Raw genomic sequence first — 21,179 nt, forward strand, 5'->3', positions numbered from 1 at the left:
AGAACATGGTGTAGAGATCCCCAGGGAACGTGCCCTTCTAAATGTTCCCTGACCATCTGTCAAATAACATCCCACTATAAATCTGGGAACCTACAATTCCCATCCGGAGAACTTTTCCTTTTTTTAAAGTTACAAAGGGAACGTTTTCATATGATACATAAGAGAACTATGTGGGAACATTCTCTTTATCTCCTAAAACACTCCTTTTGAAAAGTTGCAGTCTGATAACAGAAAACAAAGCATGAAATTTTAACATCTATTGGTGCAGGTCAAAGGTTCCAGGAGGGAACTTTCTCCAGTACACAAATAGTACATAGAATCTGTACTTGCACTTTTGAAATGTAAGTAAACCCACTACCCACTACTTTTCATTTAGTAGAGTCAACTTTTACTATTAGCAGAGTACTATTGTACCTAGGTTCTTTAACCAAGGGAACGGAACCTTGTAGTTGTTCCATCAGTGCGTGTACCTCATCTCTCCTGCAGCTGTTAGTGTGGCACCTTTAGGTTCAGATCTGTTCACAGGTGTTTGAATGAATACAAGGACCAGAAGTGACATGAAGCACAATCCCTCGCCACAGTAGTAGACAACACTGGGCCCCTCAGTGCACATGGCCTCCACCTGTCAGTCAAACATCTGCAGTGATGCATTGTGGGTCGGCAAAGAGTTCTCTGATATCTAAGCTGACAGCTTGACAGAAGTAGAGCAGATGAGTTCACTATGGAGGCACTAAAGGGCAGAAACCCCACAAATGGATATTTTATTACCTGATATGGGTGACATGTGAGCACACACACACACACGCACGCACACACACACACGCACGCACGCACACACACACTCGCACACACACACTCACACACACGCACACACACACACACTCACACACACACACGCACAAACATCTAGAGTTGTTTTAGTTTGACATTCATTGTTTTTGCTCTGCTTTGGCCTCAGCGCTGCTCTGACGCTGCAGAATGAGAGAGCAGTTCAGTCAGAAAACTGACATCTGTGAATAAGACAAAAGAAGAGTATATTAATAATGATAATCATGTCAGTAGGAAAGTAAAAAACATGGAAGAGAGCAAAAAGAAGAGGAAATCATGAGAATAAATATGTTTAAAAGCAACAAGTAGAATTTGGACAATGGTGTAAAATAAAATAAAAATGTAATACATGTTTACATATAGAATGCAAATGTAAATTACCTCAATAATATTCAATAGGACAACAATGAAATGAATAGAATAAAATAAAATAATATATAAGGAATAGAATAAAATGTAATGAAATTAGAGCTACAGCAATATTAATCATATATTAATCAAATTGTTGAATGAAAGAAATATAATTCCCAAGAGTTTGAAAATTGATTTTTTGTTTTGTTTTTCAAGCAAAACTGCCTAACATTGGCAGTTCTCCTTTCTCTGAAATATCAAGATTTGCTTTTTTTATTTCTAATCTATGACAGAAAACAAAGAGCCACTGGGTTTTGGTTTTTTTTCTTTCAAATTTTCAGGACATTTTAACCAAATGATTCATCAGCAATTAAACTAGGCAGGTTGATTTTCAATGCAACTCTACACAAAAATAGATAAAAGGAAACTTTTTTCACAACTTAAAAAATATATAAGTGACATACTGCAAGTTTTGCCTTGAATGGACCAATAACGGTGATAGTGATAATAATAGTGAACGGCGCACTAATCTCCAACTGTCCGGTGTTCCCTGAACGCGCCGCGGGCTCCGCTGCCATGTTGTTGTTGGAATCTTCGGGGCAGCGTCGGAGTTTCCAGCTGCTGCTTGTTGCTGTTTGTGGACGGTGTCGGGGGGGGGGGCTGATTTTCTCTCACTGTCTGGACTACAACCGTGAATCCAGCCTGTAAAAGCCGCCGGACAACAACGAGTGTCGTCGGGTGAGTATGAACTGATCCCAAACTTCTCTCTCCTGCTGCCTTCTCATACTTTTTTTGCTAGCTTAACTTAATTTAGCCGGAGCTTGCTACCTTTTTTATTTTTTTAACTCCCGCTCGGTAGCTCGAGAACTTTGTAGGGTCAATACTCTCCTTTCTCCGCCTCGGTGTCACAGACGCGGATTCTCGCAGGCGGTGGAGTTTTCACAATGAGCGAGCAGAGTTTAGTAAAGACGCAACAAATGAGAAAGTTAGCTTGGAAGCTAACGGGCTAACGCCGCCGGCTCACAACAATTGAGCAAAGTTGATGTAGAACCTGAGAAGTGTGTGTTGTGTTGACCAGGAGATCACGTTGTGTACGAGTGTGGGTGTTGAAGGGGAAAGTGCTGTCGTGTGTCGCCCGTGGCGGCTCCTCGAAGCCTGTGGGTCAAAGTTATTTTGGAGTATTTGTGTCCCGGAAACACTTGTCCTGCTAATCATCCATGACCCATGTGTGTCACTCCACCGGCGGTTCAAGCTAAGTTCAGGTTGTTTTGCGTGAACCGGTGGGTGTTGTTGCGGTTTTGGGGGTGTGAATACCCTCCAGCCTGCGGGTGAAACTTGTTCCCCACTGAAAAGGGAAGTCGACTGTCTGGACTCGTGTTGGTTTTACTGTCCTGCTACTTTCAGCTGGCTTCTCCCAGGAAAGCTGCACTGGGAAGGGTCATCCACCTGTGGGCTGGCTTGTGCTAATAAGCTTGTCATCGTTGACATTCACAAACTTGCGTCGTAGTTTAGGAGAGGAAATCTTATTCATGTGCACTGATTGTGTTCCTGGTTTAAAGCTTCCAGTTTGATTTGGTGTTTGCAGCTAAAAATATCCGAATTGCTGAAATAAGTTCTTGTCTACTGGAGTGATAGAAATGTTGTTGGTAGTGACTTTATTTTTGCAAAAAGCCACGAGACTAAATGTTACCCCAACAGCAACGGTTCTTCCCGTGTCCTCACTGTTGAGGGTTGAATTCTAAATGCAAAAGATGTTTGTGCCACATCTCTGCTCAGCTCTGGAACTTTCAAAACTCCCAAAGACCTCTGAAAACTCTGCGGACCCCGGAGTGTTTACACACTCAGAGGTTGTTGTAATACGGACAGGTGCAAGTGTCCTTTAGCTCACGGAGGTTCATTTAACCTGGATCGGAATTATAGGTGTCACCGGTGGTGGCGAGCAAAGACTCTGGAAAACCTCTGCTGCTTGTGGAGGATCCAGAAGTGGTTTCAGTCTTTGTCACACAAATCTACAAGCTCAACAGGAGCCCGGGTTTAAGCGTCTTGTCGTTTTCATGTTCTAATATGTCCATGTAACCGTTCCAGGTCATCATCAGTCCAAGCAAAGAAATCTCTCACCATCCCTCTGAATTATTTCCTGCAGAGTCGACACTCTGCTTCCTGTTTACATCAGCGCGGACTTGCTCAGTGTGTGTAGATGGTCATGAGATGTGTTTTCGGTTGTAGTAATAAATAAAATTCTGATATCTTGTGCAACCCTTTGAGTGGACATGGATTGTGTTGCGTTTCCAGAACTCAAATGAAACCTGTGGATGTGGCTTCAGGCTGGTGAGGGCGCAGGAGGGTGTGGGGCGACCAGGAGAGTTTCACATGTTGATACCGGAGTGCCCTTATTTGCAGTGGGATGACGGTTATTGCTGACTCTCTATGACTGTGGCAAGTACTTGTCAGTATTCACCAGATTCGTTGTGATGACACACTCAGAGTCCCGCAGCAGCAGGAAGTTTAACCGTAGTGTAAGGCTGTTCCAGTTGAAGAATCCGTGTCCTCATAAACCCGCACCGTCCCACAGCTGAAGTTTATTCTCATTCATAAGTAACTAAAGAACACTTTTAGCTGATGTCCATAATTATTTTTAGGACATTTATAGTAGATGGACAAATGACAAGCTGCTCTCGGTCCTCCAGGGAAACTGTTTGTCAACCAGGAGGTGGCCTGAGATTCCTCCCCACCCAGAAACTGCTCGTCGAATGAGACAGGAGCTCAAACTGAGGTCTTCAGATGTGTCATGCTGAGTGTGAGCGGTATTCAGGTTGTGTCCTACATGTTGGGCCTTGTAGTGCAACGCTCAGTCAGTGTTGGTGCTCTCATCCGGAGCAAATCGAAACCAGAATGGATCCTAGTGGCTAACAAACCTGTGACCCACTTATTAATGAGGCAGGTTATGACTCTGAAATGTCTCTGATTTATTTGTACAATCCTTTGATAATTCTTAAATTCACTCAGTGTCCGTTGACACCACCAGGACTGCATCTTTATTGGCGTGACTTCTTTTAAAAAGTTAGATTATTTATCTTCCTTCAGGTAACTTGTTTTGTCCAACAGACCAAAGATCCAAAGGAATGAAACAGAAGTTCTGTGTGGAAGTGATGCTTCACCCAGAAAGCATATTTTGCCTTTCAAGTATTCACAAATCTTGAGCTCACAAAAGGAGCATTAGTTCCTTTATGCAAATCAGTCCGATGAGTTGTACAAAAGCCGTGATTACTTGACCAATAAGAATTATTCAGCATTGCAGCCCAGCCCCAAAGTTCCTGGGCCATTGGAAAGAACTTATCCTCAAGCAGGGACTGTCCTGGGGGTGAATCAATGGTCCAGGAGCTGCATTTAGACCCTAGTTCCTCTGAAAGTTCCTGGTTCCTGGGGAAAGTTCCTGCACTGAAAACTTAGCGAGAGAGTTTGTTGACTGAGGCCTTGGACAGTCTTTGTGAGCGTGAGCACTTCAAATACACTGTTTTGGTGAAGTAATGCTTCCATGCCCATTGCTCAGGAGGCAGCAATGGACTGCAGGTGTCTAGACTGCCAGAAATTAAAAAGATGAAGAAACCAAAATTTCAAAACGGTTCCACTTTTTGTTGTTTCGCTCTTGTGTTCATAGTCACTTGAGGGAAGTTTGGCAAGCAGCTTCTCAGACGAGGGTGTCCTTGCTTAGTTCATTAGTCCGTCCGCAGATCTGTAAACCAGCCGGATCAACGTGTGCCTTTTTTCCAGTCTGATCTCAGAGAGGTTACAGGTTTCTCAGAATTGCAGAATCTGCTTCCTCTTGTGCTACGTTTGCCTTCACCCCTCCGCCCACCATGGCCGCACCAGCCAGGGTGTAGTTCATGCTAGCGGTGAGCTGGAGAAGAGCAGCAAATATTCTCTTTAGGTGTATGAACCAGAAGACCTTAATCTTATCACTCTTGTCTCAGAAATTCATTTCCAGAAGTCAAATAAATCCTCCTATCAAAAACTGCGAGTGTGTGACGCTCATGTTTACTCGTTCCAAAAGAGTGAAGCAAATGAAGGATTGTACTCTTTCAAAGGCACACGTGTGATTTTATGACCATTTGATTGCCAGCATTACTGGAGAGTCACTGTTAACCTGCCGACAACCGACTGACGACTGTTGAAGACATAAACTCTCATGTCTGAGCTTCCTCACATTGTGGTGGCCTGGAGGATTTTATGTTGATGCTTTGTCCTGGTGGGGACAAAACGGTCCTGTAAGGCAGATGCAAATGAAGAGGGGAACCTCCAGTTTTTGACTTGCAGGAAGAGAAAAGTGTCACTTTCCATTTCCAGTCACTGAGCAGAGCAGCGGCTGAATAACTAGAGAGGTTGTGTTGTGTCAGTTTCCCACCGTTAAGTGGGCCAGCAAAGGCATCGTCCGCCTTTGCGTCTCAGCTTGGTAGAACTGGTTCTTCCAGAGCTGATTAGGGCGAGGCTTTGTTGAATGACTACCTGACAGCCAGGTAGTCAGCCCCCCCCCCCACACACACACACACACCTTTCACTCTCAGGGCAGGATGTGTGGCGGGGGTTCTTGTGTAATCCAACACCCGGCCCCTAATCCAATTGGTCTGTTTATAAATGGATGCAGATTACAACATAAATCCAGAAGGTCACTTCCTGTGTGACAAGACAGGTACAGAAACGAGTCCTGTGACCAGGGACAGACTTGGTTTGTTGGCTTTCATTGGAGTCATTAAACTTGGTTGCCACCATCGCAGTGCAGTTTGATGGAGTAAATATGGACTAGATAGACACGACAAATGTGCCATGTCGCAGTTGAGGGCTCTCTAATTTATGAGCCTTTTTCTTGTTAACCATCTAACATTTAGTTCGTTTTTAAATTACAATCACGATATTGTGCACGATCATCATGCGAAGATTATTTTCACCTAACTGTGCAGCGTTATTGATGACGGCGAACACGGGGCTCTACAAGGCAGGAGCTTCGCTCCCTCAGTTCGTCTTTGATTATGTTGATAATGTGTATCATGGGCAGCTGCTGGAACACTGAAGGTGGTTGTTAAAGTTCAGACTCTGTCATCGGGGTTGTGCTGGTAGTTTGTTCATAGTTGTTCCCTCGTTCGCCTCATTGAATGAAAGCAGCCGTGGTTCTGCAGCGGCCGTCTACCTGTCGGCTCGTCTGAATTAAAAGGCTCAGTCGCTGATCTGCTGCACAAGAGTGGAGCGGAATGGAGGAAACAGATGGAGGCTTGTTCAGCACAAATTCCTCCCCAACGCCGTGCTGCCAGTCCTGTTTTCAGCACACCAACACTTCACAATGACCTGCAAGCTGTGCCGCTCAGTGTAGTTGGTGAGTGTGTTAAACTTCAGGCCGTGAAAACTCTTAAAGTCTGCAACATTCCAGCGTTACGCTTCACTGGAATGTTTCAACAGGCGACTGGCTTTCTTTCATTCTTGGAAATCATTGTTGCTTCATGTTTGGCTCTTTTATAAGTGCTGTAATGATCATTTGGGATGTCACAATTTTCCAAGTCCATAATTCTATGTCAAGACACCCTCATAATAATTAGGGATGACAACTTGCAGGAAATCTTTGATTTTTGTCTGTCCTGTCAGGCCTGATCCTGGACCAGGAACCTAGAACCCACATCCAGTGGAGGGATCTTTCCAGACCAATTTGGGGGTAAAGTTGGAAAAAGTAACGTAGTGTTGTGTTTTGATCCCTTGACATTCATCAGGCATGACGTGAAGACACTTTGCACACTGTCCTGCAGTAACTGCAGCTGCAAGGACAGTGTGCAGGCGCCCACTCTTCTTTTAGACTTCGTGCAGCGTAACGTGATGAACAAACAGCATTTTTAAAAACACTTTTTTGGAAAAAGCTCATCTGCTTCAGCTTGACCCTGACAGGTGTAGTCGTACTACCTGGTGTTTTGCTGGCTCAACGCACGTGTAGCTAAACTGACACCACATGGAAAGATGCCGCTGACAGATGGAGGCTACTTACTCTTGATGACGTCATCGTGCCTCGAGTGTTCCTGCGTGCAGAATGTCTTTGTTTGAATTTGTCCAATTTGACTTTCTGAAGCGGCCACATCACCTTCTTAGGCTGGGATAAAGGGCCGGTCTAATTAATGGTAATGTGAGCCGGGTGCACACGTGAAGCCTGCTTGACAGCGTGTGGGAGGTTTGTGTTTTGGATGCAGCAGATTAGCTTTGTGATTGGGGAGGGAGTTCATGAAATAAATAAATCCATAAAAACGTGGCGCCTACAGTAAGGAGAGCGTTACTGGAGAGTGACAGTTTTTGCATCCCTGCTAGGGAAGTGCTGTATTACATCATCTATGGTGTCTATGTACACACACCCACACACACACACACACACACACACACGGTTTTCAGTACTGTGCCACTATAGGTACATTCCACAGTAGAAATAAACTGTTTTTAAACTGAATGTCTTTGTTCATTCTGAATAAAATTCCTCTCCTAATTTTAAACTGTTTGCTGAACAGCTGCCAAAAAGAGAGTTCGTTACTCTCTTGATCGCTGGTTTAATCCACCATTGACCCCCCCCCCCCCCCCAAATTAAGTTTTGAATCTTTGTCACCCAAATTTTGTCCTAGATTGCTGTTTTAATTCCACAGAAGTCAAGTGGTGCATGCAGTCGATGCATCGGTGAGTCTTGCGTTGGTTTCGTATCGGTTCCTCTTTTGCTGGCAGGTTTAGCACGTGTACAGGAAACGGTGGAGGGGACCAGTATCATCACGACTGATCCCAGTAAAGCTGTGGTGTCAGACGGCCGTGCCCACTCATGTACTCCATGAATCTTTTGCATGTCTAAACGTGTTTTCCCATCACATGGCCAGGCTGCCTGGCTCCTATGGTTAATCTGTTGGAACCTGCATGAATTAAAGCCCCCCAGGCGGCTGCTGACAGAGGTCTGATCAGGCTGAAGCTTTCGCAGGATGAAGCAGCAATTAAATAACAACAAAACTCAGCTACCACAAGATAACTTTACATCTCAGCTAAATTTCCCCCAAAAAACTTGTAGTCCCGACCAGGAAACTGGGACAAACACCGAGGTTTAAAACCAGCCTCTTCCACATGAACCTTTCCCCTTCAGATTCCTCCTCCTTGCTGCCTGGTCAGGGGGAGGAGTTGGTTAACCGTGATGCCTTCAGACACAGCTGAGGTCATGAGGGCAGCAGCCGTTACGGAGGGTTGCCCTGATTTCTGGTCTAAAAATGAACGAGGTAAAAGTATCTGCACCATGAATGACCTTGCTCATGGACTCGGGGAAACTCGCTTCCCAATATTGAAATCTCAATGTTGAAAAAAATCACCAAAAAGCAGCTTGCTTGAAAATCGGCGATTGTCAATCAAGGTGGTTGTCATCAATGATGGCGAAGCCTGTTTGAGGTTCTTGCAGTGTTGTCGTGTTACTGAGACGGTGACGGTGCAATAACTTGCCTGTTAACGGTTCGCCCCACACTAACGGGCCACGTCAAAGGACGGAGCCCAGGTTGTTCAGCAGAAGTGAAACTAAAATGTCATCACTCGGGAGGTTGGCGGTTAGGACGCTGATTGCTACCCAGGCTCCTCCCCTGGACATCTTGTGGTCACTCCGTTAATGCACATTTAAACTGTTTTTCCTTCAGAAAACCCTGTTAATATGATTGATGGTATAACCAGTTTTTATTTGGGTTTTGAGGGGAGGCTTGGGACGTAGACGAACAGGTAATCACAGCACTGACCTCACGTTTTATTGTCGATATTGAAAACTCATGAAGGGAACTTATTTTTACAGAAGCTGCAGAGGATCAGGAGCATACATTCAGATGGTCCTTATGTTTCTGATTAAATTAATCCCAGTCTTTACTCTCCTGAGAAACACTTGCGGCTCGTTAATTTGTTAGCGCTCCTCTGTTTTCACCAGCTTGACTGCTGATTGGTTTCAGGTTGGTGGTCTCTGCTAACAAACCTTTCTCTGGAAACAAAACTCAGTCCTCCCTAAAGGTCTTCGCTGAGACCGGAGCGCATCACCCGTTCTCCCTACTGTTGGCTGCAAAACATCTGCGCCTGGAAACACAATCAGTGAGAGAGAATCAACCCAAACAGTGAAGCGCACTCAGTCCCTCTTCAGACCTGTCAGGAGCCTGCTGCTGCGTGCCTTCAGCTCAACGGTCGTCATGTCAGGAAGAACTTTCGCAGTGGAAGAGACCCTTTTTTTTTAGCCGGGTTTGACAGCCTATTTGTCATTGGCTGAACAAGTAGAAGACATAAAAACATTGATGGCAAATATTGTGTTCTGCTAGCAAAGGTGGAGCCTTGAAAAGCTCCTCCCACACACAGTTCATCAAAGGAAAGCCCTGAATATCAAGCCAACACGTTTGAATTTAATGTCTCATGTGGTTTCCCCCCAAAATCCTGACACTCAACAACATTTGGTGTTGAGATTTTCGAATGTTTATTCAATTTTTTTAAAAGAAAAATCTGATGAAGGATCTGTCTGAGCTGTACTGGCTCGCCGTTCAGATTCAGACTCCCTTTACTGTCATTGTAGCGAGTACAGCGAAAGGTGAGGTGCAGGCTTTGCAGTGCAGAGAAGAAGAAAGATACATATAAAAACAATGTGATGAACAATATACAGACTTACAAAGTTGAGGGGAAACGTCCCACGCGTCCCACGCTGCAGGGAGCTCATGATCAGGTGCAGATATGAAGTTCAGAGGATTGTCAAAGTTTCACTCAGGTGTGTAAATGAAGACAACTATTTATGACTTTAGTACTCAGCAGAAAGAGGAACTGCCAAGAAAAGTGTGGCACTCCTTCAGATTGAGTCTCTAGAATGAACGAATGAATGAACGATTGAATGAATGTCACACTGAAAGTAACCTCAGAGTCATGTTTACGTGCCGAAGGAAGCAGCTGGTCTGCGGCCTCTCGCTGGTGCCGTGCCAGCCTCAGGCAAGGAGAAGTTCATTGCTTTGGGATTTTTTCTCTCGTTTCTGGATGGAAAATTGATCACACCTGCGCTTCGCTCTGCTGGTTTCCCACTTCGCCCAACTGTTGCTCACCAAGAAAATCGTTGAAAGCTCTAAAATCCAGCGTGTTTGCTTTTTCCATTTCTTTTTGTGTTTGTGATGAAAAGCAGGATGTGGATTAGTGAGCTGTCGAGATGCTGGCCGTGTCAGAGTTCACGCAAAGAGTGAGAACAGAATCCATCTCTTGTCAGGCAAAGTCTGCACGCGGCTTGATGAGTTGGCACGTGTGCTAAATGCGAGGCTGCCTGACAGGTGACCTGGAGGGAGCCGAGTTCAAGTGGTCATAGCTTCAGCTTGAGCTTTTCTCCTTCATTCCTCAAAAGTAAATTATAAATGACCAACTAAAGTCCCCGGTGGATGAAGCCTTTGTGGCAGCTGTTTGTAAAAACGAATGTCCTTCTTCTTGTTATTTGGGGGGGGGGGGGGGGGTAATTTAATTCGTTCCTGGCAGTAAATGACCAGCCTGTGAAAGCTGGCGCTCCTAATGAATTAATCATTGAGTGAGACTGAAGCCACTGCTGTCCCTCTAACCTCAGGTAGCACCGCCAGACTCTGGCGGGTCATTGACATTCAGAGCCAGCAGCTGAGCGTTAGCAACGCTCGCTAGCCACGTATGAGAACGCTTTTCTTTGTCTGCCTTTCCCTTTTGTTTCAGTTCAGGTCTTGACTGTCATCATTTGTCCATGACGGAGGCTCGGTGATTCTTCAGTCCTGATAACAATGATATCAACAACGCTAAACCAGTTGCTTCAGAGGAAAAGTTGCTGAGTTTATTTTATGGGTTTAATCTAGTGATGCAACAGTTGTTGGGGGGGGGGGTATGTGGGGATATTGGTTGATCAGACAAGAAGATGCCAAATATGATGATAATTTTATGACATTGTAAATTTGTTCCAAAAGGATTATTCCATTATTGAATTTAAGATAAGAAACATTATATGACTGGGTAATAAATTCCTGAAAAGCAAAGAGAAGCAATTGTGGTTTCCTTAACGATCAGTGCTGCGTGAGTTAGAAGGAAAAAGATAACGCTGCAATTATAGTGTAAAATTAATAAATTATTGAGTCTACTTTTGTAGTTATCAATAAAAATGCTCTCAAACGTGATTGTTATCAAGGGTACAAGTGTCATTTAAAGGGAATATTTTGTCACTGTTTTAAAGTCAAAGTAACCCCAAGTTTAGTGTGTATGAACGGTTCCCTGCTGGCTCTGAGAAGTGTCGGATGAATGTCGCATGTGAAGGTTTCTTTTTGGTGTCTTCAGGCGCCAGCAGACGCGCTCGCTAACTCTTAGTTACGCTCCGCCTCTAACGGTGGCACGGCACTGAAGAACAGGTCACGTTTTGTTGCCTTTTGCCCACTGAGACGTGACGTCTTGACAAAGCAGCTTCATGTGCAGAACTCAGTCGCTGTAGCGCAGAAAGCGCTGTCGCAGCGTCTGCATAATTCAAGTTTTAATGAATTTTAAATGGGCCGTTTATCTGTGCGTGTTTTGGGTTGACGGCAGTGGAGGAAATGATTCAGGCTCTGAGGTTAATGGAATTCAAAGATGCCCTGTAGGTTGCTGCTGCTGTCAGGACCACAGTTGAGATGACACACATTTGTTGTTGTCCTGACCAGAGACACACGGGTCTGGTGCAGCGCCACAACATCCATCCCTCTGCTCCTGGGGGAGCGGCTCCCTCTCAGAAGGAGGCACCCCCCACCCCAGGATACAGAAACCTGATCTCAGTTTTGTCACCAGCTGATTGATGTGCTGATTTTGACCGACTCCATTTTTGTCTGACAACAATACTTGATAGAATATGTGAACATAAAAATCAACTTTTCTTCAATGCAAAATTTAGTTTTCATAATTACAGAAAACATCACTCTACCGTTTCCCCATAACTGCAGCAATAACTGGATCTTGGTTCTGGCTTCAGCAGGATTACGAGGTTTGTGGCCTCCAGGCTGTGTTGATGCTGCTTCCCTGGAGCTGCACGTCCTGTTGCCCTCGTCCATCTGCTGACGGGAGCTGGTCGCCCTCAAGCCTGAGCAGTGGGCAGCGCGCCTGACGTGTCCGCGGCCCCTGCGGGTTTATTAGTGTGCAGATCGCTGGGGTGCCCGGCCCAGGCCGCACTGGCATCTGCTGCCTAATTGGCTTCATTTCTGGCTCTGTGGTTGGAGGAGGATGGGAAACCCAGGGTGGAATCACACCTACTCTTTGTTTCCGTAGCGTTTGTGGGTAGCTTTCTTCTGGGGTTTGTTCAGAAGCAGAAGCAACAACCCAATTAGAAACAAACAAATGCTGGTGAGCACAAGTCAGGACTCAGTAACCTGCTGATTGGATGCACTTTTTCACTTCTTGTAGTTTGAAAAGTTTTGGAATCTTCAAATTTCTTTGCAGTATCAGGACCTGGGTGGGTGATGGCGTCGACCACCGGCCCCACCCAGCTCCAGAATGAATCCCAAGACATTGAACTGCCTTTCTGTCATTGGTGATGAAGTGAAGAGTCTTTGAGTTCTGGACTGTTTGATGTTCCATTGGCTTCTTTTTTCCCTCCCTCGGGGGTCTGGGAAACAGTGATGAGTAGTCTTCTGTTTTCTGACTGTCTTGCTGATGCTAAGAAGGTCAGCAATCCTCGATAATTACAAAAGGGTTCGACACCCCTGGTGTACGGCAGTCTGCTGCCCCCATTGATTTGTAGGAAATAGACTTGACTACACTTGGAAAACAGCATAAAAATGGGATTCAGCGAGTGGCCATTGGAAGGAATTGCCTTCACCGCCGTGAAGGAAAGCTGGCGGCGTCCTCAAGTCATCCGCAGCATTGTGGGACCGAGAGATTGAACCCTGGGTTGTTTGTGCTCCACCTCAGGCTCCAGTGTCCATTCTGCACTGGTTTGACCCTCAGGGCTCACCAGACAGCATCTCTATTCTTCCTGACCTTTGACCTCCTGGGTTGTGCTGTACAAGAGCTGAGGGGGTCACAGGCCAGGAGCGCTACTGCTGCTGCTGCTCTCATCTGGGTCAAACATGCTGGTTTTTCTCTTGACGGCTTGAAAAGCGGAGTCATTCAAACTGAAACCATTATTAGTCTGAACACATCCTGGCCATCAGGAGGAGGCCTCATTGCGCCCTCGCTACCGACATCCCTGTCTGATTAGTTTTAGAATTGATTTTGATTGATAACCTGGGTGATTTACTGAATCTTGTTTATTAATATTACTACATGAAATGAAGAATTTATCCCACATGGCAAAATTCTTCTTTCTATGTGGTCATGGTTGAACTAAACCCCTGTAGTTGACTGGAAAAGCACTTGATGCAGCTATAAAAGCCTGTTTAACATCCTCACGTGACAAAGATCAGAACATTGCTAATCATCAGATTCCTGCATGAGGTCACAGGTCCAGTTCCAGTTATGGAGAACGGTTCTGTGCAGTCGCGTGGAACACACGGCCAACACGTGAAGGGTCTTTGAACGTTTGTTTGGAGACATAAGTAGGACGTTCAGCGTCAGCGAGCAGCAGAACTGTGAGATGCAACGTGGAAAGAAAAGAGGAATTGTGACTCCATGTGTAGTTTCAGGAGAGCCCTGAAACCAAGATGTTGTGGTGTGAGACGAGAGCAGTTCTAGAATGAAATAGTAAAACACCAGTTGATCGAAGTGCTTTACAAAGAAAAGCAGAGGTGCTGAAACTAGAAATAGAGTAATGTTGATTACAACAGGGATGCAGGTATGAATAAAGCCCTAATGCTTCCTGTGGTTTGGTTCTTCACGAGTGCACAGATGAGAGTTTACCAGGAACGGCGGGACCAACCTGGCTGTCAGCGTGTTTGCTGTTGGTTCCAAAGTTCAGGCTTGAGTCCGAAATGGTAGATTCAGCAGTCTGACTGCCATTCATGGAGGTGGAGAGAGAAACACCACAACACACACACACACACACACACACACACACATTCCTGAGTGGGGGGGTCTGTCAGAGGCAAACTATTGACAGCTGAACATGTTGGGCCGTCTTTGTCTTCAGTGGGACAGCTCACCTGAGAGCGACCACCTCGGCTCTCTCACATCCCAGCAGCTTGAAGCAGAGCAGAAGGTCGCTGCCATGTGTGACCTTGGAGGTGTGACTAGAAGCAACTCAGCCAAGCAGTTCACTAAACTCCCAAACGACCTTGAACCCAGTCGATTTAACCATGATTGAAATGTTTCGCCCTCAAACGTCCTCTCTTCTGTGTCTTCCAGGTGAGGTGAAGATGGTGGACCGGCTTGCGAACAGCGAGGCCAACTCCAAGCGCATTGCGGTGGTGGAGAGCTGCTTTGGTGCTGCAGGCCAACCGCTGGCCATCCCGGGCCGTGTACTAATTGGTGAGGGCGTTCTTACCAAGCTGTGCCGCAAGAAGCCTAAAGCGCGGCAGTTCTTCCTCTTCAACGACATCTTGGTCTACGGCAACATCGTCATCCAGAAGAAGAAATACAACAAGCAGCACATCATCCCGCTGGAGAGCGTCACCATCGACACGGTGCCTGATGAGGGCGACCTGCGCAACGGCTGGCTCATCAAAACCCCCACCAAATCTTTTGCCGTCTATGCTGCCACCGCCACCGAGAAGTCCGAATGGATGAACCACATAGGGAAGTGTGTGGGTGACTTGCTGCAGAAGAGCGGCAAAGCCCCGACCGGTGAGCATGCCGCTGTCTGGGTACCCGACTCTGAGGCGACAGTGTGCATGCGCTGCCAGAAGATGAAGTTCACACCTGTCAGCCGCCGCCACCACTGCAGGAAATGCGGCTTTGTGGTTTGCGGCCCGTGCTCGGAGAAGAAGTACCTCCTGCCCAGCCAGTCGTCCAAGCCTGTTCGCGTGTGTGAGTTCTGCTACGTGCAGCTGACGTCGGGAAGCCTCTCGCAGCGCTTGGACTCCATCAGCCGGCCAGGGTCAAAGTTCAACAGCAACAACCTGTCGGACGATGAGGATGAAGACGACAGCAGTGACTGAGGCACACCCGACCCTCCTGGCGGTCTGTCCCGTCCACCCCCCAGGAGGAAACGCTTCTTTTTCTTCCCTGATGATTGATTCTTGCTCCACCCCTGGAGTCATGACTGCAGAGCGCCAGTCTCCTCCCACTCAAACCTTTGAGTCTCCTCTCATCTCAGCAACCTGATGTCATGACTCACTCATGAACTGTGGAGGTGGTGGGGCGACCAGCAAACCTGTGGGAAAAACTCACCCCCAACTCACCCTTCTCTAAGTTAATTTGTTCCGTCTCTGTCCATGAACTAAACACGCTGCTCTCTCCCCGTTTCTGCAGGAAAGATTCAGATATTAACAGCAAACTGGGCTTATTTTGTAACAGAAATCTCCTATTTTGTACATTTGTCCTCAGCAAAGATGTCCTCTGATGTTGAGATGTAGAGACACGATGCTAAACTTGAGTTGATGGATTTGCTTCTGACAAATCAACACACCAGCCTCTCCAACTCTTGCCTTTTCTGTGCCGCCGTGCCTTGTAGCAGTCGAGCCGTCGGCAAGGAACTCCGCTGCACAATTCTCAGGATGCAGGTTACTACCAGGTGGCCGACAGACAGGAAGTGGCGCGTGTAGAGGTTAACCAGCTGTTGGCCATTGTGCTGCTGTTGCTAACAAGCATTTTTGATAATGGGAACCAACTAGGTGTGACCTGGAGGCTTTAGAAAGCTCAGTGGAGCTAAACCGGATTTCTTTTAAGGTTAAGCTTAACTTTTAATAATTAGTCAGATGAATTTAAGAGCTCCCCCTGCTGGAGGTCATCAGAGAGACCTGCTCTCTCTGGTTCCACCTGCGTGCAGTGTAGAGAACAGAAAAACAGGGTGGAAACATTTGAGAGTTCACCAACGCTGGTGAGAGGTGTCGTCACACACGAGACATTACAGAATATGGAAGCTGCTCACCTGCTAATAACTTCAACTAAAACGTGTTTTACTTCTAATGAACTTCAACCTGTCATCCCGCCTGAGGCCGCGTTCCGACCGCCAGTTCCAGGCAAGATCAGACGCTGTGGCGCTGCTGTGAGCCAGAACCAGAAAGCAGCGCTGCAACCACGAGGGCCGCACCAGTTTGAAAACTGTCCAACTGCAGATATCCTGATGTTGTCATTTCGATATGATTTGTGATGTCAGAGGGAAGGTGAGTCGTGCCGTGATTTTCATGATGTCACGCTGACATCTCAGATGATGCGCTGCATCTCAGTGTTTGATGTGAAAGGGTACTGGACTCACACTCAGGTGCGACAAAGGCTCTCTCAGATGAGAGCTGCCTTACTGGTTATTTCAATGAAAGTTGGACAAACTGTGCAGCCCCCCAGTTACTGCAGAGATACTCCATAACAGCAGCAGAGGTCAGAGGTCAGATGCAGAGCGTCTCAGCAGGCCCCTAAACACAACATCCTCGCACAGAGGAAGAACCTGCATCTTTGCTGCGGCGCCTGAGTTGGTCTGAATTCAGCCGAATGTGTGGGCATGACATGAGCGCACCAGTCAAACCAGGCGGAGCTTTAAAAGGTGCACCGCCATGACCAACCTCCATCATGATGTAATGATGCTTCGGAGAGCAGCAGGCAATGTGACGCCTTCCTGGCGTAACACGAGTGAGCGAGCGAGAAACGGTCCCGATACACTACGAACAACAATGTCGGTTTCAGGGCAACTGGTTTTCCTCCCTCAGTTTATTCTAACGATTGAGAACCTCCATGTTCTCAGCTGTCTGAAGGGAAAAAAGAATTTCTACAGGTTTAGAGGCGGAGCAAAAACATGTCAATCAAGCAGCAGACAAGCCAGTTAAGGACGTTGTCTTTGGAGAAAGAGGGTGTGGGCTCGCTTGTCCAGACGGGAGTCGGTGTTAAGGAACTGCTTTTTGTTTTTGATGTGACGTCAGCGCTGCTTCACTAGACAGAAACCAGTCAGGGATCTGCTCGTGGTCTTCCTGTCACCTCCTGTGACTCTTCCTTGTGCTGCTGCGAGGTCAGGACGCTGCCGTAGCATAAAACAAACACACCCCTGCTAACGAGGCCTGTCCTTCCTCACTTCCTTCCTTTTCAACAACCAGATCTTTCCATCGAGGTCATGTGATGTGTGGCGCCTAATTCATGTGATCAGTCACTGAACCTGGAAGTGAAAACAAGGCTGTTTCAGGGAACAGAGACCTGAGGAGGCCCGAGAGTCCAGGTTCAGTTTCTGTGGCCCCTTCAATTAAAACACTCAGATGTTGAAACATTTTTGGAGACAAAATATTTCCTCAATTGAACGCTTGATCACGTGTCCACTAACGGGTCCTCACAGGTCCCAACGGGTCCTCACATGTCCCAACGGGTCCTCGCAGGTCCTAACGGGTCCTCACATGTCCCAACGGGTCCTCGCAGGTCCTAACGGGTCCTCGCAGGTCCTAACGGGTCCTCGCAGGTCCTAACGGGTCCTAACAGGCCCCTAAGGGTCCTCACGGGTCCACTAATGGGTCCACTAATGGGTCCTCACAGGTCCTAACGGGTCCTAACAGGTCCCAAAGGGTCCTCACGAGTCCACTAACGGGTCCTCACGAGTCCACTAACAGGTCCCAAAGGGTCCTCACGGGTCCACTAACAGGTCCACTAATGGGTCCACACACTTAGTCGTCAGGACGATGCTCCCACCTGCATCAGTGTCATGTCGCGTACATCAAATGGCCATCATAGGCAACATCCTAGCGGTGACTTCCTCCTATCTGATTGGACGGTAACATCCTGGCACCTACAGGGTTACTGCTGCCGCCTGGAGCCGTCTGATTGGACTCCAGACTGCAGCAGTTTATCATGAAGTTTTGCGAGCAGTTGACCATCAGAAGGCTGCAGCGGCGTGCGGCACTCGCTGCCAGCACAGCGTCACTTGAATTGGTCTCATGGGACCCTCGGGACCCTCGTCAGGACCCGAATATCCGACGCGTTTACCTCGTTGTGCGACAGACACCGAAGATGTCCGTTATATTTTTTTTAATATTTTCTGTCCACTTTTGTAAAATGCCATGAACTGTTTAAGCGCTACTGACTGGAGGTGTCCGGTCATGTGACCCCGGGTCTGTGAGGACCCCTGGTGGCCATTATTTTAGTGTCCCCACAGAAACTGAAGTGTGTCAAGATTCCTACACTCAACAGAACCCTGAAAGCATCATCTGTTCATGGGCAGGAGATGAGAGGATGGTTTTCTGTTAGTCTTTGGATTTTAGTGATTGATGAGGATTAGAGACAGATACGAACCATGACTATCCCACTGTCCTGAATACTCGCCATGGTCGGGCGGCGGCTTCCTGTGGGTTGCGCTTAAGAAAGTGGGCACGTGGACTTGCGGTCATTTGTAGCGTGACCTGATCTCAGAGCCACAGAGATGCTGTCGGGCTTTGCAGCGAGTATCCGCGTTGTTTCAGTCTCGTTGATTTTTGTACATTTGGGTTGTTTTTGTTGTCCAGGTGTGATCAGGTGTGTGTCTGACCTTCCACCGCTCACTCGCCGCCTTGGAAGGTCAGAAATAATTGTGTGGACCATCTTGATACGACGAGTAGAACTGCAGAACCGCTCCTGAAGTCAGGCGTGGACCCTCGCATTGAGCGGTTCGTAGATTCAGGCTGCGTTTACTCAAATATTGAACCTACAAATCTGATCCAGGATCAGTGATCGTTCTTTATTCATTTAGAACATTTTTGCTCATCACATTATTCCCAGCATAAGAACGCTTTAAGATGTGTCATGACAGGTTTTTTCTTTTGATATTTTTCCTGTTTTCAGCTTTTTGATCCTGTTGGATTTATTCTGGTTGTTTTACACACTTCTTATGAACGACGTAGCTTCTTGTTAATCTGATACATTTCCTAATTTCACATCACATTGAGGAAATTACATTTTTTATTTTGCTTATTGGTGAAAGTCAAATATATTGAATTCATTATAATTTAATTAGCATGAGCATTATTGAACAAGACCCTGGAAATTTGTGGGAAACTAAAATGACATGAAAATTACAGAAGAAAATATCAGGAAATGATTTCTGATGGTCAGTAAAGTTCTAGATGTAGAAGTCGGACCCGTGATGTTTCTGTGTTTAAATGTGTGTGAATGTTTCCCTCCATTTCCCTGCTTCCTGATGGAGGTCAAAGGTCAGCTGGCAGTTTTCAGCAGCCTGGTTCGACCTCCTGCTGTTGTTGCTCCCTGAAACACAAACGAGATCCAAGCTGCACCGAAGGAGCGCAGACTTTAACCAAATTCTGTGAAAAACATGATGGTTCCTTCTTTGCTATCTGGGTTTTTCCGTGGCTCCGCCCCTCCACCAAGTTTGCTAACAGCGAGCTCAGGACTTCTTGTGTCATCCTGCTGACAAAGGTGGGATGTGATGAAAGAGGCTCAACAGTGACATGAAACAAGGCTGGAAAGTTGCGTTTAGCAAACTGTGAAAATAGACGATCTGAGGAAACACCGATAGTTCCCAGGGTACAATGAATGCATCGTGAATTTCTTAAGCAGTGACGGGACGTCGTCCACGTCTGAGACCTTCACGTGTGACTTAGTTTATTTCCAAAGGTGAATTAAAGCAGGACTAAAGTTACTTAGACTAACGAGGAGGAGGCGGCAGCTGGGGGAGTCGCTCGTGTCTCAGAGCTTTGTTCGTCTGTCCGTTTTAGAGTTTTCTTCTTTTTGTGGCATTCTAATTATTTTAAAAGCATCTAAAAGGGCTTCAATCAGAATGTGTAATCAAGCATATCATTGTTAAATACTAAAATCCTGAGAAATTTGTGTCTTTGATATAAATAATGTTTTGCTTAAAGCTGAATTTGTGTTTTCATTTGACTCCTGGATCCTATTAATAAAGTGGAAAATAACTGAACCTCAAAAACACAGAAATGGAAATGGAAGTCACAAGATTCTTTTCTTATCATAAAGTCGACCGCAACTCAGACAAAACCAACAGACTGCAAGTACTTCATCAGTTTGTTGCAGCGTTGGGTGAATGTATGACTGCCTTTTCCTCATGTTTCCACATTCTGATGGTTTTGTTCATAGAACATAACATGTCAACTTTGAGTGAAAGTCTCTCATTGTCCATTGAAGATGGAGACCCAGGCCAGTTAGCTTAGCACAATGGCTGGTAGTGGGTGGGAAGTGTTAGTGTAGCTGCGTCTCTAGAATGAAGAGACGTTGTAGTGGTAGAATCAGACACGTAGCCGGAACTACTTTCCTGACTGGGAGCAGTGATTTGACGCAGCACCTCCAAAGCTCCACTGGAACTTGGGTCAACAGAACCAAAGGTTTGTTGAGGACTAGAAGAGCGACTGCTGCTACTGATGATGAGGAGGAGGAGGAGGATTCCTGCTGGACACACCAGCATCCTGGACCTGAGCTAGCTGATGCTAACACTACCACCCACTACCAGCCATTGGGCTAAGCTAACTAGCCTGGACCTGAGCTAGCTGATGCTGACACTTCCCACCCACCACCAGCCATTGGGCTAAGCTAACTAGCCTGGACCTGAGCTAGCTGATGCTAACACTTCCCACCCACTACCAGCCATTGGGCTAAGCGAACTAGCCTGGACCTGAGCTAGCTGATGCTAACACTTCCACCCACTACCAGCCATTGGGCTAAGCTAACTAGCCTGGACCTGAGCTAGCTGATGCTAACACTTCCCATCCACTACCAGCCATTGGGCTAAGCTAACTAGCCTGGACCTGAGCTAGCTGATGCTAACACTTCCACCCACTACCAGCCATTGTGCTAAGTTAACCAGCCTGGACCTGAGCTAGCTGATGCTAACACTTCCCACTCACTACCAGCCATTGGGCTAAGCTAACTAGCATCCTGGACCTGAGCTAGCTGATGCTAACACTTCCCATCCACTACCAGCCATTGGGCTAAGCTAACTAGCCTGGACCTGAGCTAGCTGATGCTAACACTGCCCA

The 21,179-nt window shown here is 46.6% G+C and overlaps 1 protein-coding gene across 4 annotated transcripts; it reads left to right on the plus strand.

Moving 5' to 3' along the window:
* Positions 1 to 1,763: 1,763 nt before the first annotated feature.
* plekhf2 (pleckstrin homology and FYVE domain containing 2) lies at positions 1,764 to 20,421 on the plus strand. Of its 4 annotated transcripts, XR_015118469.1 has the most exons (3): positions 13,146 to 14,351; positions 14,473 to 17,622; positions 17,663 to 20,421. XR_015118469.1 is itself a non-coding variant. In XM_086217590.1 (2 exons), exon 2 carries the CDS (start codon positions 14,484 to 14,486, stop codon positions 15,222 to 15,224), a length of 741 nt encoding a protein of 246 aa, XP_086073716.1. In that variant the 5' UTR covers positions 1,764 to 1,917; positions 14,473 to 14,483; the 3' UTR covers positions 15,225 to 20,420. The 4 variants fall into 4 exon arrangements, 3 of the variants coding, with proteins under 3 accessions (XP_086073716.1, XP_086073715.1, XP_086073714.1); XM_086217590.1 differs by lacking the exon at positions 13,146 to 14,351 and adding an exon at positions 1,764 to 1,917 and having other exon boundaries at positions 14,473 to 20,420; XM_086217589.1 differs by lacking the exon at positions 13,146 to 14,351 and adding an exon at positions 6,413 to 6,544 and having other exon boundaries at positions 14,473 to 20,421.
* The last annotated feature ends 758 nt before the right edge of the window (positions 20,422 to 21,179 follow it).

The sequence above is a fragment of the Aulostomus chinensis genome, chromosome 11 (genome assembly GCF_037954235.1).
Source record: "Aulostomus chinensis isolate RoL2024-O1b breed Wild chromosome 11, RoL_Achi_v1.0, whole genome shotgun sequence".
Classification (NCBI taxonomy): domain Eukaryota; kingdom Metazoa; phylum Chordata; class Actinopteri; order Syngnathiformes; family Aulostomidae; genus Aulostomus; species Aulostomus chinensis.